Source organism: Hippoglossus stenolepis, chromosome 17 (assembly GCF_022539355.2).
Source record: "Hippoglossus stenolepis isolate QCI-W04-F060 chromosome 17, HSTE1.2, whole genome shotgun sequence".
Classification (NCBI taxonomy): Eukaryota; Metazoa; Chordata; class Actinopteri; order Pleuronectiformes; family Pleuronectidae; genus Hippoglossus; species Hippoglossus stenolepis.
In genome coordinates this window covers 22,673,775-22,699,968 of record NC_061499.1, presented here as the reverse complement: position 1 = coordinate 22,699,968, position 26,194 = coordinate 22,673,775, and the positions used below count along the sequence as shown (strand labels likewise).

The following is a 26,194-nucleotide window of genomic DNA, read 5'->3' as shown; positions in this document are numbered from 1 at the left end:
TTTTAGAATAGAATGTTTAACCCATTTTTATTGTGTCCCTCTGTCGAAAATTAATGAAACTTTGAAGAGTCACATAAACCTTGGACATATTGTTGATTACACTAGCCATTATTCTTCCAATGGTTATCCTTGGTTTAGTTTCTGCTATGTCGCAGCGAGGAAAGGAGGAGGGGCAACAGGTTGAGTGCAGGTCGATGCTCCTGCACCCCTAGAGCCACCAGAGCCCCCGCCATGAGGGAAGTTATCCTGGGCGCGACAGGGGGCTGAGCTGGCATCATCTGTAACACAGAAAGGAAAATCATACAGAAAGGTGAACATGATATAAAAAACAGCTGACTGACTTCGGTTGGATATCACATGTTAGGATAACAAGATGTTATTAGTTCTCTGTAAATTCAGCTGACAAAATCTTTGTCTGTGGTCACATTTATTTGAGTTACTGACAGCAATTAGAGCCATGCAGACAAATTGCTCCTTCATTCTATCAATTTTAAAAGGACAACAAGACTAACGCCTGAAAGTGCCTACAGTGCTGTGCCCCTTTCCTAATTTCTTCCTTTTTACCTCCGCCAAAGAGGTTAGGTTTTCAACCCTGCCAGTTTGTTACCTCCGCCAAGGAGGTTGTGTTTTTGCCCCTGTCCATGTACTTGTGTAGGAAGTGGGCTTGGTTTGGCTCAGCTCTGTGTTGTGTACTTTATCCTGAGAGAACCCACTGCGGTAAACTCTCGTGTTACACTTGCGTCTATTAGACCTCAGCAGGAACATCTTCAGCTGGTGACGGTGCTGAAATGAAATGTTGGTGTCGAAATCTGTAGCACTCGACCTGCCTGCTTCCTCACAGTTTGAAGACATTAGTCTACGGAGGATTTGCTATAGGGAACCTCAGGTTCCCATGTTTTCCTCAATGGAAGTGATAGTTCACCCAAAAATAAGACTCACTCAATATCTACTCACCACTATGATGATGGAGGGGTGGATGAAGTATGTGAGTCCACAAAACACTTTCCATTTACTTTGTGGGAGTCGCCTTGGTTCAGCTCAGCTCTGTGTTGTGTACTTACTGCTAAGAGAAATCACCACAGTAACCTCTTGTGTTACACTCGTACCCAACAGACCTCATCATGAGCATGACAGAGCAGCAGCAGCTTCTGCTGGTGACGGCGCTGGCACAGACATTGGGAGAGTAACTGCAGCTATCTCCAGAACTCGCTAATCTTGTCTCGCGCCCCTTCGACGAGAGCAGTGTGTGCACGAACATGGCTCTGGGCTGAGGATAACAGTCGACATTTCGGCTAAAATCATGGTGTAAATGAGGCTGTTACGACACTTGGATGACACCACAGGAGCAGTAAGGAGGCATTTTATGTTTTTTTCAAAAATGTTTTTATGAGGTCACAGTGACCTTGACCACCAAATTCTAATCAGTTCGTCCAATTGAATGTTTGTGCTAGATATTATGAAATTCCCTTTGAGCATTCCTGATATATCGCATTCACAACAACATGAGGTCATGTGACCTTGATCTTTTTATTTTTAATCACAAAAAAATCAAATCAGAATGTTTGTACCAAAATTAAAGATATTCTCACAAGCTGGTAAAAGTTCAAGTTTGCATCGCTACTTCTGGTAGTGGACTTTTCAGGATGTGTAAATGACCTTGTTTCAAGCCGAATATGAATGTCCAGGCTTGCGGACAGTTGGATGATACCACACGGGCAGTGTGGAGGCATGTTGTGTTTTTTTCTTTAGTTTTATTACATCTGAAGAAGGGGTCACCTTGGCTGCAACACTGTTTACCCCTGAGTCTCCTGAAGTGTTTTGAGGACTCAAACACTTCACCCAACCCTCCATCGGTATAGTGGTGAGTAGATAATGAGTGAATTTTTATTTTTAGGTTAACTATCCCTTTAAGATATCATGCTCAAGGAAAACACAAGCATCCTTTTGTGAGACCACTGTGACCTTGACCTTTGGCTAACAAAATCACACCAGGTAATCCTTGAGTCCAAGTGAATGTTCGTAGCATATTTTAAGAAGGCGTTCTTGAGATATCGAATTCACAAGAATGGGACATATGGAGGGACACCCGGAAAACATAATGTCAAAAGCCACTGGCTGTCTACAGCACGGAGGCATAAAAAGGCATAAAAAACATTTACTTTAAAATCGATGCAAACAATCAATCCAATCATAGATGCACAATGGCTTCATTGTAGATAAACCAGTTAGGATGAACGTTAAGTCTTTTAACTTCACTCTGCACCATGGACTGTATATAAAAAAAACTCGGCACACAATGTCCAGCATGAAAACAGTAAAAAAAAGTAAATTGTACGCCTCTTGAGTAGGACTCACTAATGACGAGGAATAATTCTGAAGTAGCCTGCACAGCATTACCACAGGCCAAGCAAACAGCCCATTCTGAACATGTATGTTTAGAATGACGACCAGCGCTCTGCAGGAGGGGCATTTGGGACTCATCAACCTAGGTGACATTGTCGATCACAACAACAGCATATTCATGACAAAGGCAAGGACAACTGCTTTTCCGGATCAGGGAGTCCTGCAGTCGCTCTTTAAATGCCACGGCTCAATTACTGCACTTTAACAGTTTCAGAAACCAAGCTGAAACCAATATTACCACAGGCCAAGCAAACAGCCTATTCCAAAAAGGCATGTTTAGAATGGGCAAAACACTTCTTAAAACAATTTTGTAAAGAAGACTAGGTGATGTAAAACAGACGTTATCACAAATGCTTAATTGCCATCCAGGGCTATTTGATTTTTGGGGTCAATTACTCTTTCACATGGGTGTTTTAGGTTTTGAATAACTATTTACCTTAAAAAATTGAATGATAATATATAAGCTGCATTTTTTGTTTACTCATGTTTTTTATTAAATTTAATTGGATGATGTGAAATGATTAAAATGTCCTGAATAAGCAAAAATAGAGGACATCAGCAAACATTATTCAGGAAGCAGCTGCATCCAACAAGTTCTATGATGAGTTGAAAGAGAAAAGGGGTGTTGGGAAGGCTCTTAACTACTCACAAATCCACTGAAGTCATTTATAAATACCAGCAGGTACATATTGGGAGTTAGCTTCTTACCTTTTCAACTTTATGACATTGAATGAGTCCATCCTGTCCAATGTAAAATGTAGAGAATGCATCATATGACCTGTAACAGATTTGGATTAAGTTACATTATCAATCACTGTGAAAAGGGGCTTCTTGTATAAACACAACACCTGAAATCAAAATTTTGTGTGAGGTAAAACAAAGACAACAGCTAGTCGAATTTGAAGTTGTCTTATCAGACAGCAACAAGTTTACCTATAAAGGTGAGATTTGTCTTTGCGATAGAAGCGCAGCAGCACAGAGTGGAAGGGCAGGCCCCTAATCCTCCAGCGGGCCTTAATGCTTCTGTCCTCCATGTGTTTGGTGAGCTTCAGCACCTCCAACCGAGCATCAGCGTAGTAAAACAGACACAGTAGGCGCCACAGGGAGAGGATGAGCTGGTACAGCACACGTCCTCTATACCAACACACACAGCAACAATCACAGTGAAATCATGACAGTGCAAATGTGTATACAGTATTTGGTCAGCGCAGATGAGTTGCAATCAAGACAAAGGTATAATCAGCCCAAATAAAACAAACAGATTCACCTGGTCTTGGTATTCATGAGGCCATTGAGGAATTCTATATCCTTTGAGTACATGGTGTAATCATGGTTCTTTATAAAGAAACTTGGAAGCTGAAAAACAAACACATAATAAATTCCTTGATGTTGAAGTTAAATACAAATTTCAGTGTGCAGTCTCATTGTGTAGTAAGTAAAACTACAGTCAGGAGCTTGAAAACAAATTCAATCTTTATAAAGCTAATAATGATTATTTTTGTTGACAAGATTACATTTTCGGTTTTATGATACACCATTGCCTTATATGTGCATTAACTGCAAAACATGCTTAAAAATAAAAACACTAATAACTTCACATATTCTCCATCTGTTTTCAGACTAAACAGTCATGCTCGACAGAAGAAGCGAGTCCATTAACAAGTTGTGGGGAAGCAGTGAGTTTGCACACATCGAGGTGCATTACTCCGCTAATGAACAAGAGATTCTGGTCCTCTGCTGTTCTCTAATCACTCACTTTATATGTTCCTGGATAAGCGTAGCGTTGCTTCTTCTGCAACAAATAAGTACAAAAAAACTCTGTGTTGTGTGATAATCTGCGGGAGGAACTTCCCTCCTGTCTGCAGCCGGTCTGTGTGTGTGTGTATGTCTGCCCGTTTCTGTCGCTCACAAAAACCGATAACCACATGAATTTAGTTAGTAATCACTGGTGCCGGATCATGAATCTCGATCGTTCTGTCACCTTAACCCTTAAGTCCTGGCTGTGCGCGTCTCGTGTTGTGTGTAGCAGACGAACTACATGCGCATGGTGTGCACGTGTTTGAATACGTGCCTCATTCTCTCTAAAGCAGTGGTAGCCAACCCGTCTTGACAGTTTTCACTGTCGATCCCTGTAACTCTAATAAGAGTTTGTAATTAAACAGGACATGAATAATTAAGTGTCTTAAATTTATTTCCACATTCATATATTTCTGTGTCTGTATGCTAATGAGAAAGGCGGTCCTAACCTCAGTATCATGCAGGATTGGTCACAGGAGTGTGATGATCCAGTCCTACTACTTCTGCCTTTCAATGCTGACTGTTGTCCAGTAGCGTTGCTGTTTGCAGTTCACACTTAAAAATAACTAGTTCAAAGTTCAGTACATGCAGAGAAACTAAGTTCACGGTTCCAAAACTGAACTAGATCACGTTCATTTGTTAATTTTTTTATTGGGATGATTTAGGTGGGGGGCCTATGTATGTGTGCGCTGGCTGAGAGCACACGCACACAGTTTCTCTCCCTCCTGATGGGATACAATGATAGAAAAAATTAACGTGAACGTCGCTAGGAACAGATTATGGACACAGAAATACAGAAATAAATAAATGTGGAAATAATTTTAAGTCACATTTATTCATGTATTTCTGTATTTATTTATTTGTTCATTTATTTCCGTATTTATACATTTACTTATTTATACGTAAGTCAACTTTCCATTAAATACAAACAAATCTGACAAAACAAAACAAATTATGCACTGCAAGGCATTATTCCACAACAAAAAATAGCCCAATCTGAACTGCCAATCAGCCTTTAACAGTCCCATACAAAATCTTAGTGCAAGAGCTTGTTCCAATTAAATAAAGTAATATATCAATCTACATTTAGCTGTCCAAGTAAAATCCAAGTCACTTTCTGGAGGGGAATATCAAAACAGTGTAAATTCAATAATACATTTAATTAATGAATAAATAAATCAATAAAAGAGCTTTTGAAAAACTTATCTTAAAATAAAGTGCTTAATTTAAAAAAAAAAAATCAATAAACAGATTTGGTTTTGGTTTCCCCTTTTCCTTTATTTATATATATATATATATATATATATATATATATATATATATATATATATATATATATATATATATATATATATATATTTATATATATATATTTATATATATATATATATATATATATAAATATATATATATATATATATATATACTACATTACACATATAAACAATCTCAACAAACATTAACGACTAAACAGCTTTGTTCCCACTTTCTCTTGTTCAATGAGAGAAGTAAACTCTACCGTGTGCTGCCAGGATTTACTACCGTAAACACGGTCCGACTATAGGTGACCTATGCTAGATGATAGTGGGCGATATTTTTCTCTTCAGCTTTTGGCTCTATGAGGTCTAAAGCCGAAGGTGGTCTGATTTTTTTCTCCATTGACTCCAATGTTAATTTTGAGAGAAAATTTCTGGAAGGAGCCCTGAAGTCACTCCCACGGTCACAATTATTAACTCTCACCAGTAAAAAAAAAAAAAAAAGATATCTGTGCGTTCTGCAAAGTCTTGGGACTCTCGCGTTGTTCAGAGTCTCTCTCTCTCTCTCTCTCTCTCTCTCTCTCTCTCTCTCTCTCTCTCTCTCTCTCTCTCTCTCTCTCTCTCTCTTCTCTCTTCTTCTCTCTCTCTCTCTCTCTTCTGTGTGTGGTGTGTGTGTGGTGAGGCAATGCTCACCACATGTTCATAGCTTGTTTTGGATAGAGGATGCCCATGTCATCAACAAAAACACAGATGAGGAACTTTAACAGAACAATGAAACAGACGAAGACTTTTCCATGCAAGGAGAATGATTGCTTAAAAATGTAGAACCACCATCACTTGAAATGTGGAAAAGGGAGCTGATGACAGGTCTTGGGCTGGAGAGGTTGACATATATGGTTAAAGGTAAACAGGAAGAATTTGTTTGTATTTGGGACTCATTTATGGCCTTCCTGGCAAACAAAACATGCATCACTGTCTGAAAAGGAAATGTTATACGGGTAACATGGAATTATTGATCCTGCCCCTTGTGTGTGTATGGGTGTGTGTGAACCTGTGACTGTCTTTGTTTTGTTTTGTTTCATTGTTGTATACGTTTTGATATACAGTCAAATTGTATAAAAATATTGTATTAAAAAAAAAACAGTGTTGGCCTTTTGGCATAGTAACATCTACGCTAAGGGTCTTTCGTAACTAATTCAGATGCGCCAGACAGAGAGGCACCAACTTCAACAATCACCTAATTCAACTTTTTTGCGTATTTTATCGGTGGCAAGAAGTAAGGACACAATGTGATTTAGGAATGCTAACTTTAGGCTTAACTATCCAATAGGATGCGAACTCCTACATGTAACAGAGTGACAGCAATTCTAGCCCTTCCCTGTTGGAATGGGTGACGCATGTAGAGGGAGATATATGGGGATGCTGTGGAAGACATCTTCAGACTTGGGGGTGACAATTGCTCATGTTACTCTGTTGACGTTTGTATATCGTTTCACCTTCTGGTTTACTTGATGCATCAAGTCTACATTAAAACCTTCTGCATAAGAAAACAGCTTCTTCCTGAGTTCTCCTATCACCTGCTTTCAGAAAACTTCCATAACATATGTGATGTGTGAATTACCGTCACAGGATTAGACATTGTTAGAGATTGCTACATCTGTGCTAACACATCTGTCCGTCCTGGGATCCCTCACATGTGGCTCTCTGAGGTTTCTACGTTGTTTTTATCCTGTTTTAAGTTTTTTTTGTTGTAGTTTTTCCTTACTCTTGTTGAGGGTTAAGGGCAGAGGATGTCACACATTGTTAAAGCCCTATGAGACAAATTGTGATTCGTGAGTATGGGCTATACAAAAAAATTGGATTGATTTAAAGTGACATTCCAAATCGTGTTATATGTGTTGTTTCAGTTTTCCTAGGGTGCCATCTGCAAAAACATTTATATCCCGTAGCGTTGGTGCAGATGATGGAAAAAAGACTTGTACATGTCAGGTAGATGGTAACCCTTGTGCATGCAAGAATCAGGGGAAATCTGATATGATGAAAAAGGAGATCGCAGTGAAAATCCTAGCTGAGGTTAAGGAGGATATTTTTGATGGGAAAGCTGATAATGTAACAGTAGAACAGGTGTTTGAGCGTTTAGGTATAAATCAAATACTTTTTCAAGCTGCATATAATCGTTGTGGTAGGAAAAGAGAGGTGGGTTTGAAAAGGCAGGTTAATGCGATTTGGACAAATCAGTACAGCAAAGCACTGTTAAAATTATGGAATGCTAATATTGACCTCCAATTTGTTTGTGACACGTATGCTTGTGTACATCATTTCGTATATTTCTAAAGGGGAAAGAGAGTTGGGAATCTTGTTGGGAAATGCCCAAAGGGGAGCTACCAAGGTGGGAAATGTTAGTGCAAAAGATGAATGAAAAATCTAGGGAGTGTGTATTTACACACAGAGATGTGTGTGCTCAGGAGGCTGTATACAGGTCAACAAATATGCATCTGAAGGAATGTTCAAGGAAAGTTGCATTTGTGCAAGTAGGGGATAATGTAGTTAAAATGAGTTTTCCTTTAAGTGTTTTAAAACAGAAGGCATCATCAAAAGGACCTTACCACAGCGTCTGAGTATCATGTTTTGTCTAAGAATGAAAGGTCTCCAAATGGAATAGACCATGTGATCTGCTCAGTGGTCATCCTCAATACCTCTTCGCCTTCTAAAAACATGCTCTAATCACAACATCTAAGACATTAAAGTAATCTTTCCTGGCTAAAAACACTGGAAAAGAGAAAGCTACACTCTAGCAAAGCCCTCCAACAATGTGAGATTATTCAAAAACTATAAGTCTATATATATATGGATTCAGGTTGACGTTGAACAACCCCAGGCACCACCAAGTGGGACCCAAGGTATACGACCTCATCACCATGAAGACAGAGAGAGCTAGCAAGAGAGGGAAGGAGAAATGGACATTAGGGAAGACAGACAAAGAACATAGGATTAGAGCAGACATACGGCCCGTGGTACAATTATATCCGGCAAATGAATGTGATTGTTGAATTAACTACCAAAACTATTAATTGAGGGACACTCCTTTTGTTAACAACACAGCAGGAGAAAGCATGCAGTGCCAGTAAATGGTGCTGTGAAGTTAAGACAAAATTGGTGTATAAGTGTCTTGTTACGAGTGTTACAAAACATACATTTTGGGGATGATTGGACACTACAGAATACTCAACAAAATAAAAAAAATTTAAAACTGACTTTCCAGTAGGTGGCATCGTGAGTTCAAGTCAATATTGGTGTTTCCTGTTGCCACCACTGTGACTAGAAATCAGGATTTCTGTGTAGATGTCATCAGAAGTGTGGAGTAGATTGGACCGTGTATGTCCGAGATACAAAAACTTACTGTTTCATGGGGATTCAGTAGGTGGCGCTATGACCCTGACATATTTTTGACACATGGAGCTGTTCAGTCCGGGATTCTGATCATAGGTGAATATTTTGGCACAGATTGGACATGGGGCACTATCACTGTCACTACATATAGACTAATAGATCTTGATTAAACAATGTACACAGAAGTTAAAGCGAATTCGTGTGTCACGGCGACTTGTTGAAATTTGACACCACGCCACTAACATGGCGTTCAAGGAAAACTCACAGTTTCCATATGACTTCATCATCAATGTCTTGAGGCCTTTCTGATAAAGTTTGACATGATTGTGGTCAATGGACAAGGAGGAATAATTAAAGTGTAAGACGTGCAAAGAACAAGACCTTTCCTGTTGCCACCAGGGGGCGCTGTGATTTTAAGTCATGATTTCTTTGGAGATGTCATCAGGCCGGGTTTGGAGTCAATTGGACCATGTATGTCCAAGATGCGTCACACTGTGTGACGAAAACTCAAAAATCAAGGTAGTTTTAATCTACATCTTATTAAGATGACACTCACTGATTTTGAAGTTGATCTGATGAAAGCTCCAAGAGGAGTTTGTTAAAATACACAACATGTAAAATGGCCAAAATATGGCCAAAATGGCCACTAAATCCTAAATGGCTGACTTCCTATTGCATTAATCAAATTGGTGGCAGGAACTTTTTTTCTGTCCGGTCATGATACACGTGTGTACCGAATTTTGTTAAGATTGGTTAAACTAGACGGAATTGCTGCGTTTCAGGGGGCGATGTTGAGCAATATTGCCACAACTATTTCCATCTACTCCAGAATACGTAAATTTCCACCCGGCCTGACGAGCATGCAAAGTTTTGTGAGTTTTCCATTATATTCAAGCCGTAAAATATGCGTTTCATTTGCCTGAACAATCAAACGAAAAGCAATAGGGCCTTTGCACATCGGTGCTCGGGCCCTAATTACCAGTTATCCCATTAGTTCCCCAAAACTTGGTCTGTTTTATTAGCCATATGATGAAGTGTTCAAGTAAAGTGAATATTCTTCATTGTATAATGCTGTTCAGTATGATAGACTAATCTCTGCTACAATTAAATTTAGATTCTTAATATTGATAGCATCACTATTTTAAACTTGTTTAAAAAAGGCATACAGTATATGCCTTTAACTTAAGATTAGCCTGCCTTTTTATTTCATTAGGTTTTTAGCCCTAGTTGCACATTTATAAAACTTTTGGTATTTTTTACAGTTCATGAAGGCATTGTGTTTTACTACAGTATTTTTTGTTGAATAAATTCTAGCAGTTCAAAATTTGGAACTTGATTTAATGGCTGAAAAATGTGGGTCTTGATGCTAGATCAGTTAAGTAAAACTTCTTCAAAACAATGACAGCTGTATTACATTACAAAAATAACTTCATATCCTTGTTATGTGCACTTGTTTGGGTGTTGAGGAGTTATCCACGTCAAATCAGCAGTGTCAGGTAGGGGTGGGCGATATATCGAATATACTTGATGCATTACAGCTTGTACCACGTGCGATGTATAAAATGACTATCGCGACCATCAAGTATACATTTTCACGTGAATGTTTTAAGCCCTCAGCATGAAATTCTCTTTGAGATTCGCTTCTCTCACTCTCTTCTCATGCCCCTCTCACAGCAGACTGCTCACTCCCACCGCCCTTCCAGAAATCTCTCCTGCGCGCATGTGGATTTTTGTATCAGGAGAGGCGGGAGGAGACTCAGAGCGCATGAGAGAGCAAAAATAAAGAGTCCCAGCGAGTTGACAAGAGTTCAGAGACGGTTATTGACAGTTTGTTCATATTCTTGTGTAACGCTGAACCGAACGAATCAGTTTACAAATGATGAACGTGAATGGTGTTCACTCCAGCGAGTGGACGCTTGTGTGTGCTCGAAGCGAGTTGGCGCGCGCACGCCGCACACGCACACACACACGCACACACACACACACACACACACAGCTGAGAGGAAGTTCACGTGAAACAGCCGGTCAGTGACTTTGTTGAAGAACAGTAGAAACAAACAATGAAAACAGAGAGTTTTCTCTATGACCCACACTCAATGAGAAGGCTCCGACATTTATGTTCGAATCGAAACAAGGTCATTTACACTGTGTTTTAAGCATAAATGTCTGCTGATCGATTCTGACGAGGTGCATTAAGGGACCATTGGAAATGCTAACGTCAGCTAGCTGAGCAACTTCCTGTGGACTTTTATGGATTTAACATTTGTACAGTGATTTAGAGGAGATTTCAAAATATCGAGATATATATTGTGTATCGCAAAAAATATCGCATTATTTGTTTTAGGCCATATCACTCCCAGCCCAAGTGTCAGGTAGTTTAACTACCCTGTACATACAAAGCATAAGATGTCTGACAGAACAGACAGATTTTAGGTTTAATTAATACAGAGACCATGTGTAGCATTTAACTTTTGCTATATAGGGTTGGCCGATTGGATTTAGAATATATGTACTCACAGTATACCCACTTTGTAGACAAGATGTTATCCAAACGGTGTGCATTCTTACCTCTATACCCAGTCTTTCATACATCACAGCCAACTTCTCCTCTTCTTCAGTGTCTCCTTTAGTATATCCACCCTCTGCTCTCTCTGTATGGCTACACAGAGTGGTAGGATGCAGAAGAGGTAGCTCCACAGGCTTGTCATCAAGTCCAATACCCAGCCTCTTAGATTTCAGCTCACTGCAAGGCACAGGTTCTGTGCCCGGACAATGGAAACAATAATAGTGGGAGCCGCAAATGAACGGTGCTGGACACCTCTCTGCTTCAAACAGGCTCCTGAAACAGCCTTGTTCTCTCGTTATAGCATCAGCACTTTCTTTCTTAAAGCTGTCCATGCTGATATCATCCTCTCTGCTGCCATCCACCATGGTTAGGGGAAAGGAAAACTCAGACGATTTGTGAGCCCCCAGAGCGAGGAGCTCTCCGAGTTTAATGTGACTGAACAGAGGGATTTCCAGCAGGGTGTGGAGACCATCTGACTCACCCTGTCGCACCAGCACACACACGCTGAGCAACTCCTCCAAGTCCTCTTCATAGTAACCTTCTCTCTGAAGATGGCTGACATTGTGGAATGGGTGGGAGAGCACTGGCTGCTTAATGTTCTGATATCTCAGGCTGTTGGGGGGTTCCAGGGCCCATGATGCACTGCTCAGGGGGCATGTCTGAGGGATCCAAAACCAATTGACTGCCTGAAGGAGCAAGACAAACTTAGTAAAATCTTAACATACATTATTGTAATAGCAACAGTTTCCTGTGTGTATTGATGCTGAATTTTTATGACATTATCAATGTAGAAGTTTTGACCTCTTAAGACAGTTTTTCCTTTTCCATGCAGCTTGGAATTAAGTGAAGTTGTGACAGAAACCCCAGATTGCCGCTACGTCCATTGAGCTGGCTCTGCAAAACTATTACCACCGCTGCTTCAGGATCAGGGCAGACATTATAGGCCCTGTATCCTTGTACCGTGACTATTTACCCTGCTGCATGTCCTCCCTTCCCACTCTCCCGCTGACCTGTGCTCACTTCACACTATAACAATAAACACCAACACTGATCAGAAATTACTAGGACCCATACAGGACTTGACATTTACTTTGTGTTTTTTGTTTGAGTTGCTGTAGAGTTTGAGACATGCATTTAAACAAATTGCCCCCACTGCTGAAATAAATCATAGAGGAAACACCGTAGAAACCTCTGCTCTTCTTTAACTGACATGCATTCAGAGTAAACTATCTCTGCAGCTGTCCATGCTTCCATCTTTGTACAAGTGCTTTAATTTAATACTTGTAAATACAATTAACTGTCACCATAAGCAGCCTGCATCTAACATTCCCTCAATGAAACATAAGTATATATTGCATGCACTCTTACCAGCACCACACAAATATGCAGATGCAATACCACATTGTTAATAATAAACAAGATCAGACAAAAAGTACCAAACTGATTTGCACCAAACTTGGTGCAGAGATGGGCCAGGGAAGAACCCAATAACTTTTGGTGCAGGTTCTGAGATCCCAACTCATACATAGATGAGAGTGCAGGTGCAGGTAGATAGACTGGGAAGAATAGAAAGAATCCTATCCAACAGAAATTTAACAAAGTACCAGTGCATGTGGTATGAGGGCAATGTTATGCTGTTTGTGAATTATAAGTAATGCGGACCGTCCATTGCAGGCAACTCTTAACATGTAACCAGGTCAATACAGTTTAAATTTGAAACATTGAACTTGCACCATTCCAGAACCCTGAAGGGATTGATGCATCACTGGTCCTGCTTAGACCTTAAAGGGATAGTTCACCAAAAAATTTAAATTCACTCATTATCTACTCACTACTATGCCGATGGAGGGGTGGGTGAAGTGTTGAGTCCACAAAACACTTCTGGAATCTCATGGGTAAACAGGGTTGCAGCCAAATCCAATACAATTGAAGTCAATCGTGACCTCTTCTTCAGACATAATAAAACAGAAAAAACATAACATGCCTCCATACTGCTTGTGTGGTGGCATGCAAGTGTCCGCAAGCCCCAACCTTCATATTCGACTCTAAACGGCATCATTTACACTGTGTTTTAAGCCTAAATGTCCTCATATATCCCCCTCGTTTTGAGTCAAATATGAATGTTGGGGCTTGCGGACACGTGGATGACACCACACGAGCAGTATGGAGGCATGTTATGTTTGAAGAAGAGGTCGCCTTGGCTGAAACACTGTTTACCCCTAAAGCTCCTAAAGTGTTTTGTCAACTCAAACACTTCACCCACCCCTCCATCGGCATAGTGGTGAGTACTTTACTTTACTTTAACTGTAACATTTATTAAAAATAAAACAAAATACCACGTAAAAAATGACCCTGTTTCTTTTTGTCTTCATTTAAACAATAATGTGTGTTTTTCAAGATTTGTAGCCCACATTTATGAGCTGATCACTGATCAGGTAGCTCAAAGCACCTGTGTCTGCTGCCTCACAGACATTCACCGTTTACCTGCACCTTTGTTGAAGTCTTCTGTTCTGTGGCCAAGTGCGTTAAGTAACGTAATTTCAATATTTTGATTTTGAAATTAAGATAATGTGATTACTTTGAAATATGTTTGATTTTGTGCTGTTTATTGATTTCTTTTCTTTGCAAAATCTAGATTCTGATGTACACCTGTTTGTTTTTTTCACAATATTAAAGCACGATCACAATTACCTGATTCAATCACCAACACCTGAATACAAAATAAAAGCTTTAAAATGGAATTGAAATCTCCTTCCCTTTTTGATGTACATATCATCACAGTCTACAACAGCAAAATCTCATCCAACAAATGGTCCTTTGAGCCAGACTTTAAAGACTTGATGATATGAGCCCGGATAACCCTGACCTAACCTGGTGTGTCCAAACCTGACTTTCACCCCAAAGCTGACACAGCAGCTACACAGACTAACCAGTAAGGAGCCAGGCCAAAAACAATGCCATCAGGAAGAAGCAGGGTGCAGCAAGACAGGCGCCCCCGAGCCTATCTTAAAGACTATGTCACTACAGTTGGTGTTCAACATTTGCCTTCATGCGGAGCTGCACAGGAACAGGAAAACAGATCATCCATCCATACTCACTCCAATGGACACCATAGCCATGCCTCCTCTGGATCAACAAGGAGTAGAGCTTCCTCAAGAAAAGCTCTGGACCCACTACAGTCTGCTCTGCTGGAGGAAAAACTTAAATTAATGGAACTGGAGGAAATCACACAACAACATAAGGGGGGAATTGAGGCAGAAAGGACTTAAAGGGAACTTGATGACCAAGCACATGAAGCCACACAAAACCCCAGCTTCTTAACCGATAAACTTTCAAGAGCTAGGAGGCTCACACAAGCAGAGAGGGTGCTTGAGAAGGGTAAACTGGTTTCCAGCCTCTGACAGAGTAAAATCTCATACACAACTACTCCCCCTGAAGAGACAGCAGAGGTTGCAATTTCACATTCTTCACATTTATATCCTTTGATCTGTGCTAAGGGTGGAGTAGCTAAGTTACCCCCTGTCTGAAATGACAACTGCTCCATGGGACTCTGTTTCAGCTGATATACCAGTGCAGTCTGATCAATTGAAAGTTAATAAGCAACATCCATTGTCAATGATGTCAAAGTCAACTGAGCCTGCAAAGACACCCCACCTCCTTCTTTCAAAACATTGACATTTCATGCACCATACCTCAATTTGCAGCCATCCCAGGCATCCATAAGTTCTTCTTTTGACCATCTTAGGCCCACTTGGCTACCTCTGGCCACAGCAACAACTTGAGGGCCTTCAGCAACTCAGTCAATCCCTACCTTAACACATCAACAGTATCTTAACCAGGGACAACAGCCTATGGTATCATCCTATCTGCCTCTTGCTCCCCCAGGTATTAATCCAGTACAGCTGGTGACCTCAAAGCCAAAATCATACAGAATTTTTTTTTTCCTAGACTGCCTTATTTTGAAGCAGATAGACTGACTATCTGCTCCTCAAGAGGGCTCTGGAAAATCTTGTTGGGAGTCAAGCTCATCTCTCAGAACAATATAAATATCAGATTCTGCTTGGGTGGCTGAAGTGTTTGAATCCACAATAAACTTTAGGAGTATCAGGGGTAAACAGTGTTGCAGCAGGAGTGACCCCTTCTTCAGACATAATAAAACAGAAAAAAAGTGTGGTGTCATCCAAGTGTCTGAAAGCCCAGACACTTATATTCGACTCAAAACTAGGTCATTTACACCGTGTTTTAAGCCTAAAGGTCTACTACTGGAAGTAGCGAATACATGTGCTTCAACAAGGATTTTGAAGCCACAGTTTATGTGTTTACAACATGTACCCAACATAATTAAACTGTACTGTACATTTTCCATTGACTACAGATGCCTTGCCTGGTTTTTGCACATTAAGCCTTTTCCTTATAATAAATCAAACTGGACACTGGTAAATTAATGTTTTCATTGTCATAAAATGTTGTCATAAGACACATAAGGAGGGTATTAACTCATATCTTAATTATTGAATGATTAAAACAAAAATGTTAAAGGCCTGTGATTAATTCCAAATTCCAACAACACGTTCATCAAAGTGTTCTTGTATGATTTCAATATTGTGCATGTTACTGCTGTGACTTTCTGTCAGATAGGCTCCTTAGAATCATATGTAGTAAAACAGGGTTTCATAGATAACTTTATGCACATTAAACTATGGCTGCATGTCGTGGTTGTCAGTTGTTCACACCGGCTGCTGATCATCCTCAGTTCTGCAGCTTTACACAGAAAATTACCATTAATGTGTGAATGAGTGTGTATGAGTGAGCTTTATATTTCCTGTGTGTGCAATGCATTTCTTTCACTCCATGCAGGTGAACCTGATGTCCCTCTCTGTAGAAATGTTTTTTTTTCTTTCTTTCTTTCTTTCTTTCTTTCTTTGTCGCCACAATATCAACACTGATCATCACATAATGATCGACACTTCTAATAAAATCTCTCTCTCTCACACCTAATTTTAACCCTAAAACCAAGTCTTAACCAGTCCATTAAAGAGGGGTCAGAAAGTGAGGACCGGCCAAAATGTCCTCACTCCGTTGGTTGTAGGCTCAAACCGGTCTTCTCTCTCACACTCACACTCACACTCACACACACACACACACACACACACACACACACACACACTCTGGGTAATAACAACAAACTTTGTAAACTTAGTAAATGTATGTACTGGCAACAAGAAATTACATGTTTTATACTGTGATGTACTCCTCCAAGCAGGTTGACCAACCTCCAGCTGAAATTTGGTCGAAAGACCCTTAAAAGTATAATAAAGACATCTCATGAATGTTGTGCGTACAAGTTCTTGGTTTTTGACAATTCTATGCATTGTACTTTAACAAACAATTCATCGAATCAGCTTCATATTTCGTCAGTGTAATCTAAAAACCTTTAAGATGAAAAGTTGTATTCTCCATTAGGGCTGGGGAGACGCGTCTACGTAATTGACGTCATCGATTACGTTAATACGTTGACTCGCGAATCCAGAAGCCGCTCTATACGGACCCAGACCTGTTATTAGATTTTGACGGACTGTTTCTATTTTAACCTGCGCACTTTTTCTCGCATTTACGGTAGTCTTATTTTAACCTACGCTGCTTTATCCGCCTTTACGGTAGTAAATCCTGGCAGCACAAGGTCTCTCACTGAACAAGAGAAAGTGGGAACAAAGAGAAAAGTTAAAGCTCTTTAGTTGTTAATATTTAGCTGTTTATTTGTTAATGTTTGATGAGATTGTTTATATGTTACACCCCAGCCCGTCCACTCTGCTCTGCTCTGCCAATCGGCTTGTTGCTCCCTCACTGCGAGCTAACCACTCAACAAAATCACGACTGTTTGCTGTCCTGGCTCCTAAATGATGACACGAGCTCCCCAATGACATCAGGACAGCAGAAAGTCCACAGATCTTCCGCAGCAGACTAAAAACACATCTCTTCCGACTAAACCTTGGAGAAAAAAATAAAAAATAAAAAAATTAAGCACTTTAGGAACACTTATATGGCACTGACATATAGCACTTTGTAGTTTGGCTTTCTTGAAGAAAATGTTTCTTTCCTGATTTTTGCTGTTCCTCAGTTTGTACCCTCATGGTTGAATGCACTTACTGTAAGTCGCTTTGGATAAAAGCGTCAGCTAAATGAAATTAAATGAAAAAAATGAAAAATTTGAAATGTAGTTATATATTAAGAAAAAATAAGAAGAGGGGAAACTCAAACCTCATCTTTGTGTACATTTTTTCTAAAGACTTCTAGACTTGAATTTAAACAGTGTTTTGATATTCCTCCAGATAGTTACTTGAATTTTACTTTGGTTTTCATTTATTTAGGTGCAGCCCTACTCTCCATGAGTTTTTGTCAAAGGGCATTGAATGTAAATTTTTAGCCGTAAAACAGGAAGTTGTTCCAACTAGACTAGTCCAATCCAATTTGGTTCAAAGACCATTAGGACTGGGATGAAGATATCTTGTGAATGTTGTTAATATCAACTTCAAATTTGGTCAGTGCAAACAAACAACCTCAACAATGAAACCTTTATTTTAATTTTCCTTCAACAGCATGCCTGTGGCCATATAGCTATGAAACAGGATGTTCTACAAATTTGACAATACATTTTGCACCTAACATTGGGGCTTAAACTATTCCTTGATGAAGTTGAGTAAATCGATTACTAAAATTCTTCGATTCAAATTCGCTGCCTCGAAGCATCGTTTAATCAATATACTGCCGGCGAATGTCTTTAGACGGGCTCTCATACTGCACAGTGGCCACTGTGTTTCACACGGATGACTATTACTGTTGCAGAGTACCTGTATGATTAAAAATAATCGTCAGTGTTATGTTTAATTGCAGCATCGTCCGTTTACAGCTTCCCTTTGTCCTGACATACCCTGACTCATCACCTGTATGTGTGCTTCCGTACAAAGTCCGGTGGCTCTAGCTCTGCTGCTAATTACTGTTGATTGGTGGTGAGGGAAGTAAGGCAAACAAGTGATAAATATATGTTTCTACGTTATAGTAGACACTGAGATTAAAGTCTGAGCGTGGCAGGCTGTAGTCGTCTGTCAGTGTCTAATGGGAGGGGTTGGGTGGAAGGAGGGCACATTAAGATGTTGGCTCAACTCACTCATACACACAAAAGTATTTCTTATCCGATTACTCGATGGAATAAATCGATAGAATACTCAATAACTGCAGCCCTACTTAACATGTTTGATAACCTGGCGTGACCACTTCTACATGCTAACATTCAACATAATCATAGCACCACCTACTTGCACTAGGATGCATGCCTCAACAGGATGTGACAAACAGTAAGTAGTGTTTCTGGTTCAAACGTCATAGAATTTACATAGAAATCATGACAGCCGACTCCAGACCTCATTGCTGAATTGTGAGACACAATCTCCAATCTACCCGATGGACGCAGGTACACGCTCGAACATCCTTCCCGTCGAGTCACAAGTGAGTGCCTCTTAGTGGGCATGTTGGCCAGGAAGCGGCAGCCTCAGCGCGTCCGTGTTACTGCCCGACTGCCACCGAGGTTTAAGGGCCTGTTAATACCTGGTAGTAGGTCTAGTTGTAATTGTGTGTGTTGGTAGATGTTTTTTACCTGAAGTGGTTGAAATAGTTAACCACAGCCACCACCACGGAGACTATCAGCCCATTGTAGTGCCCTATAAATATGGGTGGTTCGCTTTCAACCAAGAAAAAACCTAAACAACTCTCTGTGGCACAGAGGACTTTACTTTTTTTTGGTTTTAGAGGTTCAGTGTGTAGAATTTAGTGACATCTAGTGGTGAAGTGTTATGTTGCAGCTGAATACCCCTCACCTCCCCTTCCAAACATAAAGGAGAACCTGTGGTAGCTTCAGTTGTCATAAAAACTCAAAAGGTGTTTAGTTTGTCCAGTCTGGGCTACTGTAAAAAACATGGCGGCCTCCGTAGAGAGGACCCGCTCCTGATGTAAATATTAAGTATGTAAATGTAAAGGGTCCATTCTAGGGTAAAGACAACAGTTTTGTTGATTAATCAAGTTTTATCTTGTCTTAAATCAGCTCCACTCCACTGGTCAACAAGTGGCTCCTCTGATGTTTTCTAATCACTCACACTTAGAACTGATCTTTATAAAATACTGATGAATTCATATTTATGTTCCTGGATAAACAGGGCATCACTTCTTATGCAACAAAGAAGTTAAAACACTGTGTTACGTCGTAATTTTTGGGAGGAACTACTGTCTGTGTGTGAGTGTGTGTCCCCGCTCGTCTTTGTCCCTCTTCACACACCAACTGATAATCACATGGGATATTCACCATCTAGTCCTATATTCTAAAATAGTTATTAATCAATGATGTCGGATCATGACTCCAGTTCGCTCCGGTCTCTTTAACCCTGACTGTGCGCGTCACGTTACATCTGGTGATGTGTAGCAGGTTTAAACATACGTCTCATAAATTCTCGAGCAACTCAAACAAACAAAGTAAATGTCAGTCCTGTACGTGTCCTAATAACTTGTGATCAGTGATGGTGTTTATAGTTAAAGTGTAAAGTGAGCGCAGGTCAGAGGAGGAGTGAGGAGGAAACAGACTAAGACAGAGACTCAGTACAGGACTATGGAGGATGAAACATGAATTAAGTATAAATAAATAAATGCATAAATAAATGAGATAAATAAATAAATATAAAAATAAATAAATACAGAAATAAATACAGAAATAAATGAATAAAGGCCTAAATATATTTCCACATTTATTTATTTCTGTATCCGTATGCTAATGAGAAAAATCAGTCCAAACCTGTGTCATGCAGGATTGGTCACAGGAGTGTGATGATCTAGTTCTACTACTTCCGCCTTTCAATGCTGACTGTTGTCCAGTAGCTGTTTGCAGTGTTGAGCCAGTTCACACTTAAAATGAACTAGTAAAAAGTTCAGTTCATGCAGATAAAAATGAACTAGTTCACGTTCAGAGTTCATTTTTTTATATTTATTGGGTTGATTTAGGTGACAAGTCCTGACTGTGAGCGTCTCATCTCGTGTTGTACACAACATGTTGACGAGGCATTTTTTTAATGATGTTTACACACACACACACACACACACACACACACACACACACACACACACACACACACACACACACACACACACACACACACACACACACACACACACACACACACACACACACACACACACACACACACACACACTTTTTTATTTATGTATTTCTGTGTCCAAATGTAAATGAGGTAGGAGGTCCTAACCTCAGTCTCGAGCAGGATTGGTCAACTGAGCGATCCAGACAGTTGCACACATAAAGGTTTCGGGGCTTGATCATCACACTCCTGTGACCAATCCTTCCAATGTGGAAATAAATTTAGGACATTTATTCATTTATTTCAACATTTATTTCAACATATATTTATTTCTGTATATATTTATTTTCTTATTTATTTATGCATTTATTTATATATACTTAAGTCATTTTTCGTCCTCCATACAAACACGACCAGACCTTTAATGAGCGTCTTTCTTGAAGCACAGGTGTTATAATTATTCAAAACGGCTGATACAATAAACGTAGCAGAAAACATGACTATGTTCAGTCACTGCTTGGCCAAACATTAAAACATGTTCTGCTGCTCCTCCTCTGCTCTGTGCTGTGTGCGTCAACCTAACCTGATGTGGGCGTAACTCTATTCTAGCCACATGATTGGTTCGGCGTGGCGCTACTCTCATTCTCATGGGGCAGGGGTCGGCAGCCTTTATTATCAAAAGAGCCATTTTGCCCCCTCTTCCACCAAATAAAATTTGCCTGGAGGCACAAAACATATTTGATAACACAGCTTATACGGTTTTGTATATAGTAATACTCAGTGTTATGCCAGTTCAAAATGAACTAGTTCAAAGTTCAGGTCATGCAGATGAAAATGAACTAGTTCACGTTCATTCGTTGTATTTTTTATTGGGATGATTTAGGTGACAAACTTAAGATCATGTGTTTAGTCATTAATCGATGGTGTCAGATGATGTCTGTGTGTCGCTCCTGTCATTTTAACACTGAGTCCTGACTGTGAGCGTCCAGCTCGGTACAAACCAACGGCAGCTTCTGCTCTGATCATTGAGCAGCTGTGACTAGAGAAACTGTTTTCACAGTTTCCACTGTTCTTCAACAAAGTCCCTTACTGGCTGCTTCATGTGAACGAGCTATGATCTCACTACATTTGTCGCTGTGAGCGGGTGAATGGGGGCGGAGCCCCAGGGCCTGTGAGTGTGCACTGTCTGGGAGCACACATTTTCTCTCACTTCTGGTATTTCACATGATGGCCTGATACAGTGATGATTTTAAAAAATGAATGTAAACGTTCATCAAATGAAAACTGATTCCTTCAGTTCATCGTTCACGAAAAATATGAACATCGTTCATTGAAGGCAACACTGTACTGGGAGCCACTGCAGAGGGGCTGAAGAGCCTCATGCGGCTCCGGAGACGCGGGTTTCCAACCCCTGTTATTGGCTGTTCGTGTTGTTAGTCAAAACATTAACAGGATGAGTTCTATCCATTCTATCGACGTTGTATCGATATTGTTTTATAGCCCAGCCCTACATGTCGTGATAGTAAAAGCTGTAAACACAAGCAACCTGTTCCACCACTTAAAAAAACATGGCCATGAATATGAGGTGGAAACCCGCATCTGGGCCGAAACCAGCATGCGAACAACCAGCCCATGTGGAGCATATCCCGAAACCACACCTGTCTCACTCCAGGCATCGTTTAACAATACCATGCCATATAACAGGACTAGTAAGAGATGAAAAATAGCACTAGACAGGATAAGCCTCTCCTCCCTAAACTTGAAAATAACAAACTGAATTTACAAGAAGGCTCAAATAATTAAGAGTTAGTCATAGACAAAGTTTATCTTCACTTAACAACTTTCAAAAGTGCAAGATTGAAAAGGGAGTCTGGTGATATTACAGAACAAAATCTGCTGCTTAAACGAGAGCACTAACATGTCATTTGCATCACAGAGAAGCAAATGGTGATCAGACAGTATGTTTCATGTGTACTTGCAGCATGGCAGGTGTGTATATTATTCTTCAATTATTCAATTATTATAACCAATGAATTCTTTAAAAACCCTAGCTCCACTGAGATTAACCATGTTGTCGATAGCTCTGTAAAGTCATTACGATTAACATTAGACTCCATAGCGCCTCTAAAAAGGAAACGTGTAAAAAATACTAAATTAGCTCCCTGGTATAATTCCAACACACATGAATTAAAACAAGCGTCAACAAAACTAGAAAGGAAGTGGCGCTCCAACATTTGTGCTGAAAATCACCTAGCCTGGAAAAATAGTGCTAAAGCATATAAGAAGGCCCTCCACAAAGCAAGAGCTGCCTACTACTCCACATTAATAGAAGAAAATAAAAACAACCCCAGGTTTCTCTTCAGCACTGTAGCCAGGCTGACAGAGTCACACATCCACCGAACCCAGTATTCCTCGATCTCTGAATAGCGATATCTTTATGACCTTCTATAATTATAAAATTCTAACTATTAGAAATAAAATCAACCATCTCCTGCCCTCAATTGGCACTAATACCCCATCAAGAACAGAAATCTCAGGAACAGCTGAGAATCTTACCAATTATTTACACAGCTTTCTCTCTGATCACCATTGATTAGCTGACCAAAATAATCTCATCTTCTAAACCCACAACTTGTATCTTAGATCCCATTCCTACAAAATTACTTTTTGAATTTCTGCCCCTAATTGATAATACGTTACTGAACACAATGAATCTCTCCTTATCATCAGGATATGTAACACAGTCCTTTAAAATAGCTGTAATCAAACCCCTTCTCAAAAAACACACCCTGGACACAGAGGTTTTAGCCAACTACAGACCAATATCCAACCTCCCCTTCCTGTCTAAAATCCTTGAAAAGGTTGTAGCCAATCAGCTGTGTGAGTTTTTGCAGGAAAGCAATGATATGAAGACTTTCAGTCGGGGTTTAGAGCCAATCACAGCACAGAGACAGCCTTGGCGAAAGTCACTAATGACCTTCAAATAGCTTTAGATCAGGGATTTGTGTCTGTCCTCGTTCTGTTAGATCTTAGTGCAGCATTCAACACTATTGACCATCAAATTGTATTACAGGGACTAAAACAGTTAATTGGCATTAAAGGAACCACCCATAGCTGGTTTAAATCCTATTTTTCAGATCGAGTACAATTTGTGCAAATTAATGATGAGTCATCTATGCACACCAAAGTTAACCACGGTGTTACATTACATTACATTTAGCTGTTTATTGTTAAAATGTAAAGTGACTGCAGGTCCGCACAAGTGTGGAGGGAGCACACCCAGACAGGAGACACGGTACAAACCAACCAGTACTTCTGCCCTCATCCTGAAGCACAACACAACTCGCTAAAATACATAGAGACAGACCAGCTAAATGTTTGGGAAAAATTTGGTCACACAGATTTTTTTTATCGCATGTGCAACAGTGTTCAATAAGACTCAGTACACCTCCTAGTCAGATGACTGAGGCCTACTGAGTGCACATGCCATGTTATTAACCATGCTTGACTGAGTATGAGCAGATCATTTGTAACTGGTGTTGTAAAGCTGAAGAAACTGCTTATAAGTCAAGAAGATATCATTATTGGTGTGAACATTATGTTTGCATATAGAAAAGTTTGCCACTTTAGTATCTTAGATAAAAAGATTGGGTCAAATTAAACAATTATTGTTGCCTTTAATGGTCTTGTCAAATGTCATCATGATCCTTTTTTTCAAAAATGTCTCTAGTCTCTACTCAGTCTTCTGTTATTGGTTTCAGCTCAGAATCTTTTCAGGTTCTGAATCAATGACTTCTTGGTCAAATCGCTTCAAATGGTTCTAATGACCTTCAAAACCCTGTTTAACCTTAACCAATTCACACACAGAGGATCCTAGAATCAAACAGATTACCTGGTTTAGGGTCCAGCTCTGTTTTTTGATGAGTTGCCTTCTGCCATGGCTGCCGACACAACCCATCCAGAAGGCAACAACACCTCTGCTCACAGCCATTCACTACAGGGGGCAAGGCAACCCCAGTCACCAGCAGAGCATCACCCACAGCACAGAGGACACTGCAAAGACACAGACACTGTGTCCTTGAGACCTGAGAACACAGATAAGACAAATCAGAGCAGGAAGAAATCAAGAATTGGTTATTGCCCATGTCCTCAAAATGACAGCCAGATATTCACTGTAGAACTATTAGTATAGGAATTTTTTTTTACATTGGTAGTCAGAGCTGATGCCAGGAGCGCATGACCTTAAGGAGACCACATGTCTATAATCAGAGACTCCACCGTGACAGCTGAAAATGAGTTCTGCAGTCATGAACATACTCCAAAATAAATGTTTTACCCAAACAGATTCTAAAAACCTGTAAATGGTAACGGTATCTGTGGGTATAAATCTTCTATGTGAATACCTTCCAGTAAAATTAAGATGTCACTTAGCAACGTATGGAAGGCATGTTGATTTTTTTTTTGTAAAAAGGACAAAACATATGTAAAAGACCTTAAAAAAATTAACTACAGTAAATCGCAGGCCTAATACAACAGATGATATTAAGTATTTACTGATAATTGGTGGTAGTTATTTAAATGCATGTATTTGGAAGAGTGCCTATATGGCGAAAGAACGGACAAAAAAAAAAATGGGCACTGATGTGGTTTCAATAAATTGTGATAATGAGAGATTGACGCCACTATTTTTTACATTAATCCGAACATTTATGTAATGTCAATAACCATTTAGGTTGAATTTGAACCGGATGCATATTAAGTTGCTATTGATCACTGTTTGGGACACAGTTACAATATTAGTCGGGACACATGGTTCGAGATACCTTCCTTTAATCGCTGACACTACAGTCCGTGTTGTTTGCTAGCGCTGACTGCCTAATATGAGTCAATAGCTGCTAGCTTACAAGGGTTACCCGCAAGCAGCTAGTACTGAGCTAGCTACCGGCTCGGCAAACGTGCGGTAAATTTACCTGTTACGGACGAAAACCTTCTTAAGACCGACAGCTGTTCAGACAGCGCATCTCCATGACATGTTTTATATAGTGGTAACCAGTGGATTAACGGTGGTAATGAGCTAGTAAGGACTACTTAGCTAACTTGCACAATGTCATTGCAGCCCTGTGTGTCCTTGCCCGAGTGACAGCAAACTCAAATTGTGGCAGCGGCAGCGGCAGCTTGTAGCGAGACTTCCGGTGTCAGCGGAAGCTGCCACACGTAACCTCCGGTATTTGTGGCAGCTGCCGCAGCATATTGCCGTATCCTATATCTCAAACCAGCTAATTGTGTTGTGCTCCTGCTAATGATATTTAGGGCCCGAGCACCGACAGTGCGTAGGCCCTATTGAAATTGAAATGATTATTATTATTAGGGCCCGAGCACGTTCTTGTGTTCTATTTTTTATTGGGATGATTTAGTTGACAAAGTCACGTGTTTAGTTATTAAGCAGTTAACACGCTGTTCTTCAACAAAGTCACACACACACACGCACACTTATTAGCGGTTGGCAAACCAGCGTATAGGTTCATTACTGCCACCTGCTGGACTGGAGTGTGGATCAGTAAATTAGCAGTACACAAACAATCAAACAAAAATAACTTAATAAATACAAATAAAAACAAACAATCAAACAAAAATAACTTAATAAA

At 40.0% G+C, this 26,194-nt stretch overlaps 1 protein-coding gene across 3 annotated transcripts; it reads right to left on the bottom strand.

Annotated features, from left to right (window-relative positions):
• Positions 1-25,730, bottom strand: c17h6orf136 (chromosome 17 C6orf136 homolog). 3 transcript variants are annotated; one of them, XM_035183081.1, is made up of 7 exons: positions 25,520-25,730; positions 24,442-24,634; positions 11,415-12,098; positions 3,671-3,759; positions 3,337-3,537; positions 3,112-3,181; positions 1-278 (listed from the first exon to the last, which is right to left on the bottom strand). In XM_035183081.1, the coding sequence occupies exons 2-7, from the start codon at positions 24,538-24,540 to the stop codon at positions 135-137; spliced, it is 1,287 nt and encodes a 428-aa protein (XP_035038972.1). In that variant the 5' UTR covers positions 24,541-24,634; positions 25,520-25,730; the 3' UTR covers positions 1-134. The 3 variants fall into 3 exon arrangements, with proteins under 3 accessions (XP_035038972.1, XP_035038973.1, XP_035038974.1); XM_035183082.1 differs by lacking the exon at positions 25,520-25,730 and adding an exon at positions 14,511-14,597 and having other exon boundaries at positions 24,442-24,581; XM_035183083.1 differs by lacking the exon at positions 25,520-25,730 and adding an exon at positions 14,511-14,600 and having other exon boundaries at positions 24,442-24,579.
• Positions 25,731-26,194: the final 464 nt, after the last annotated feature.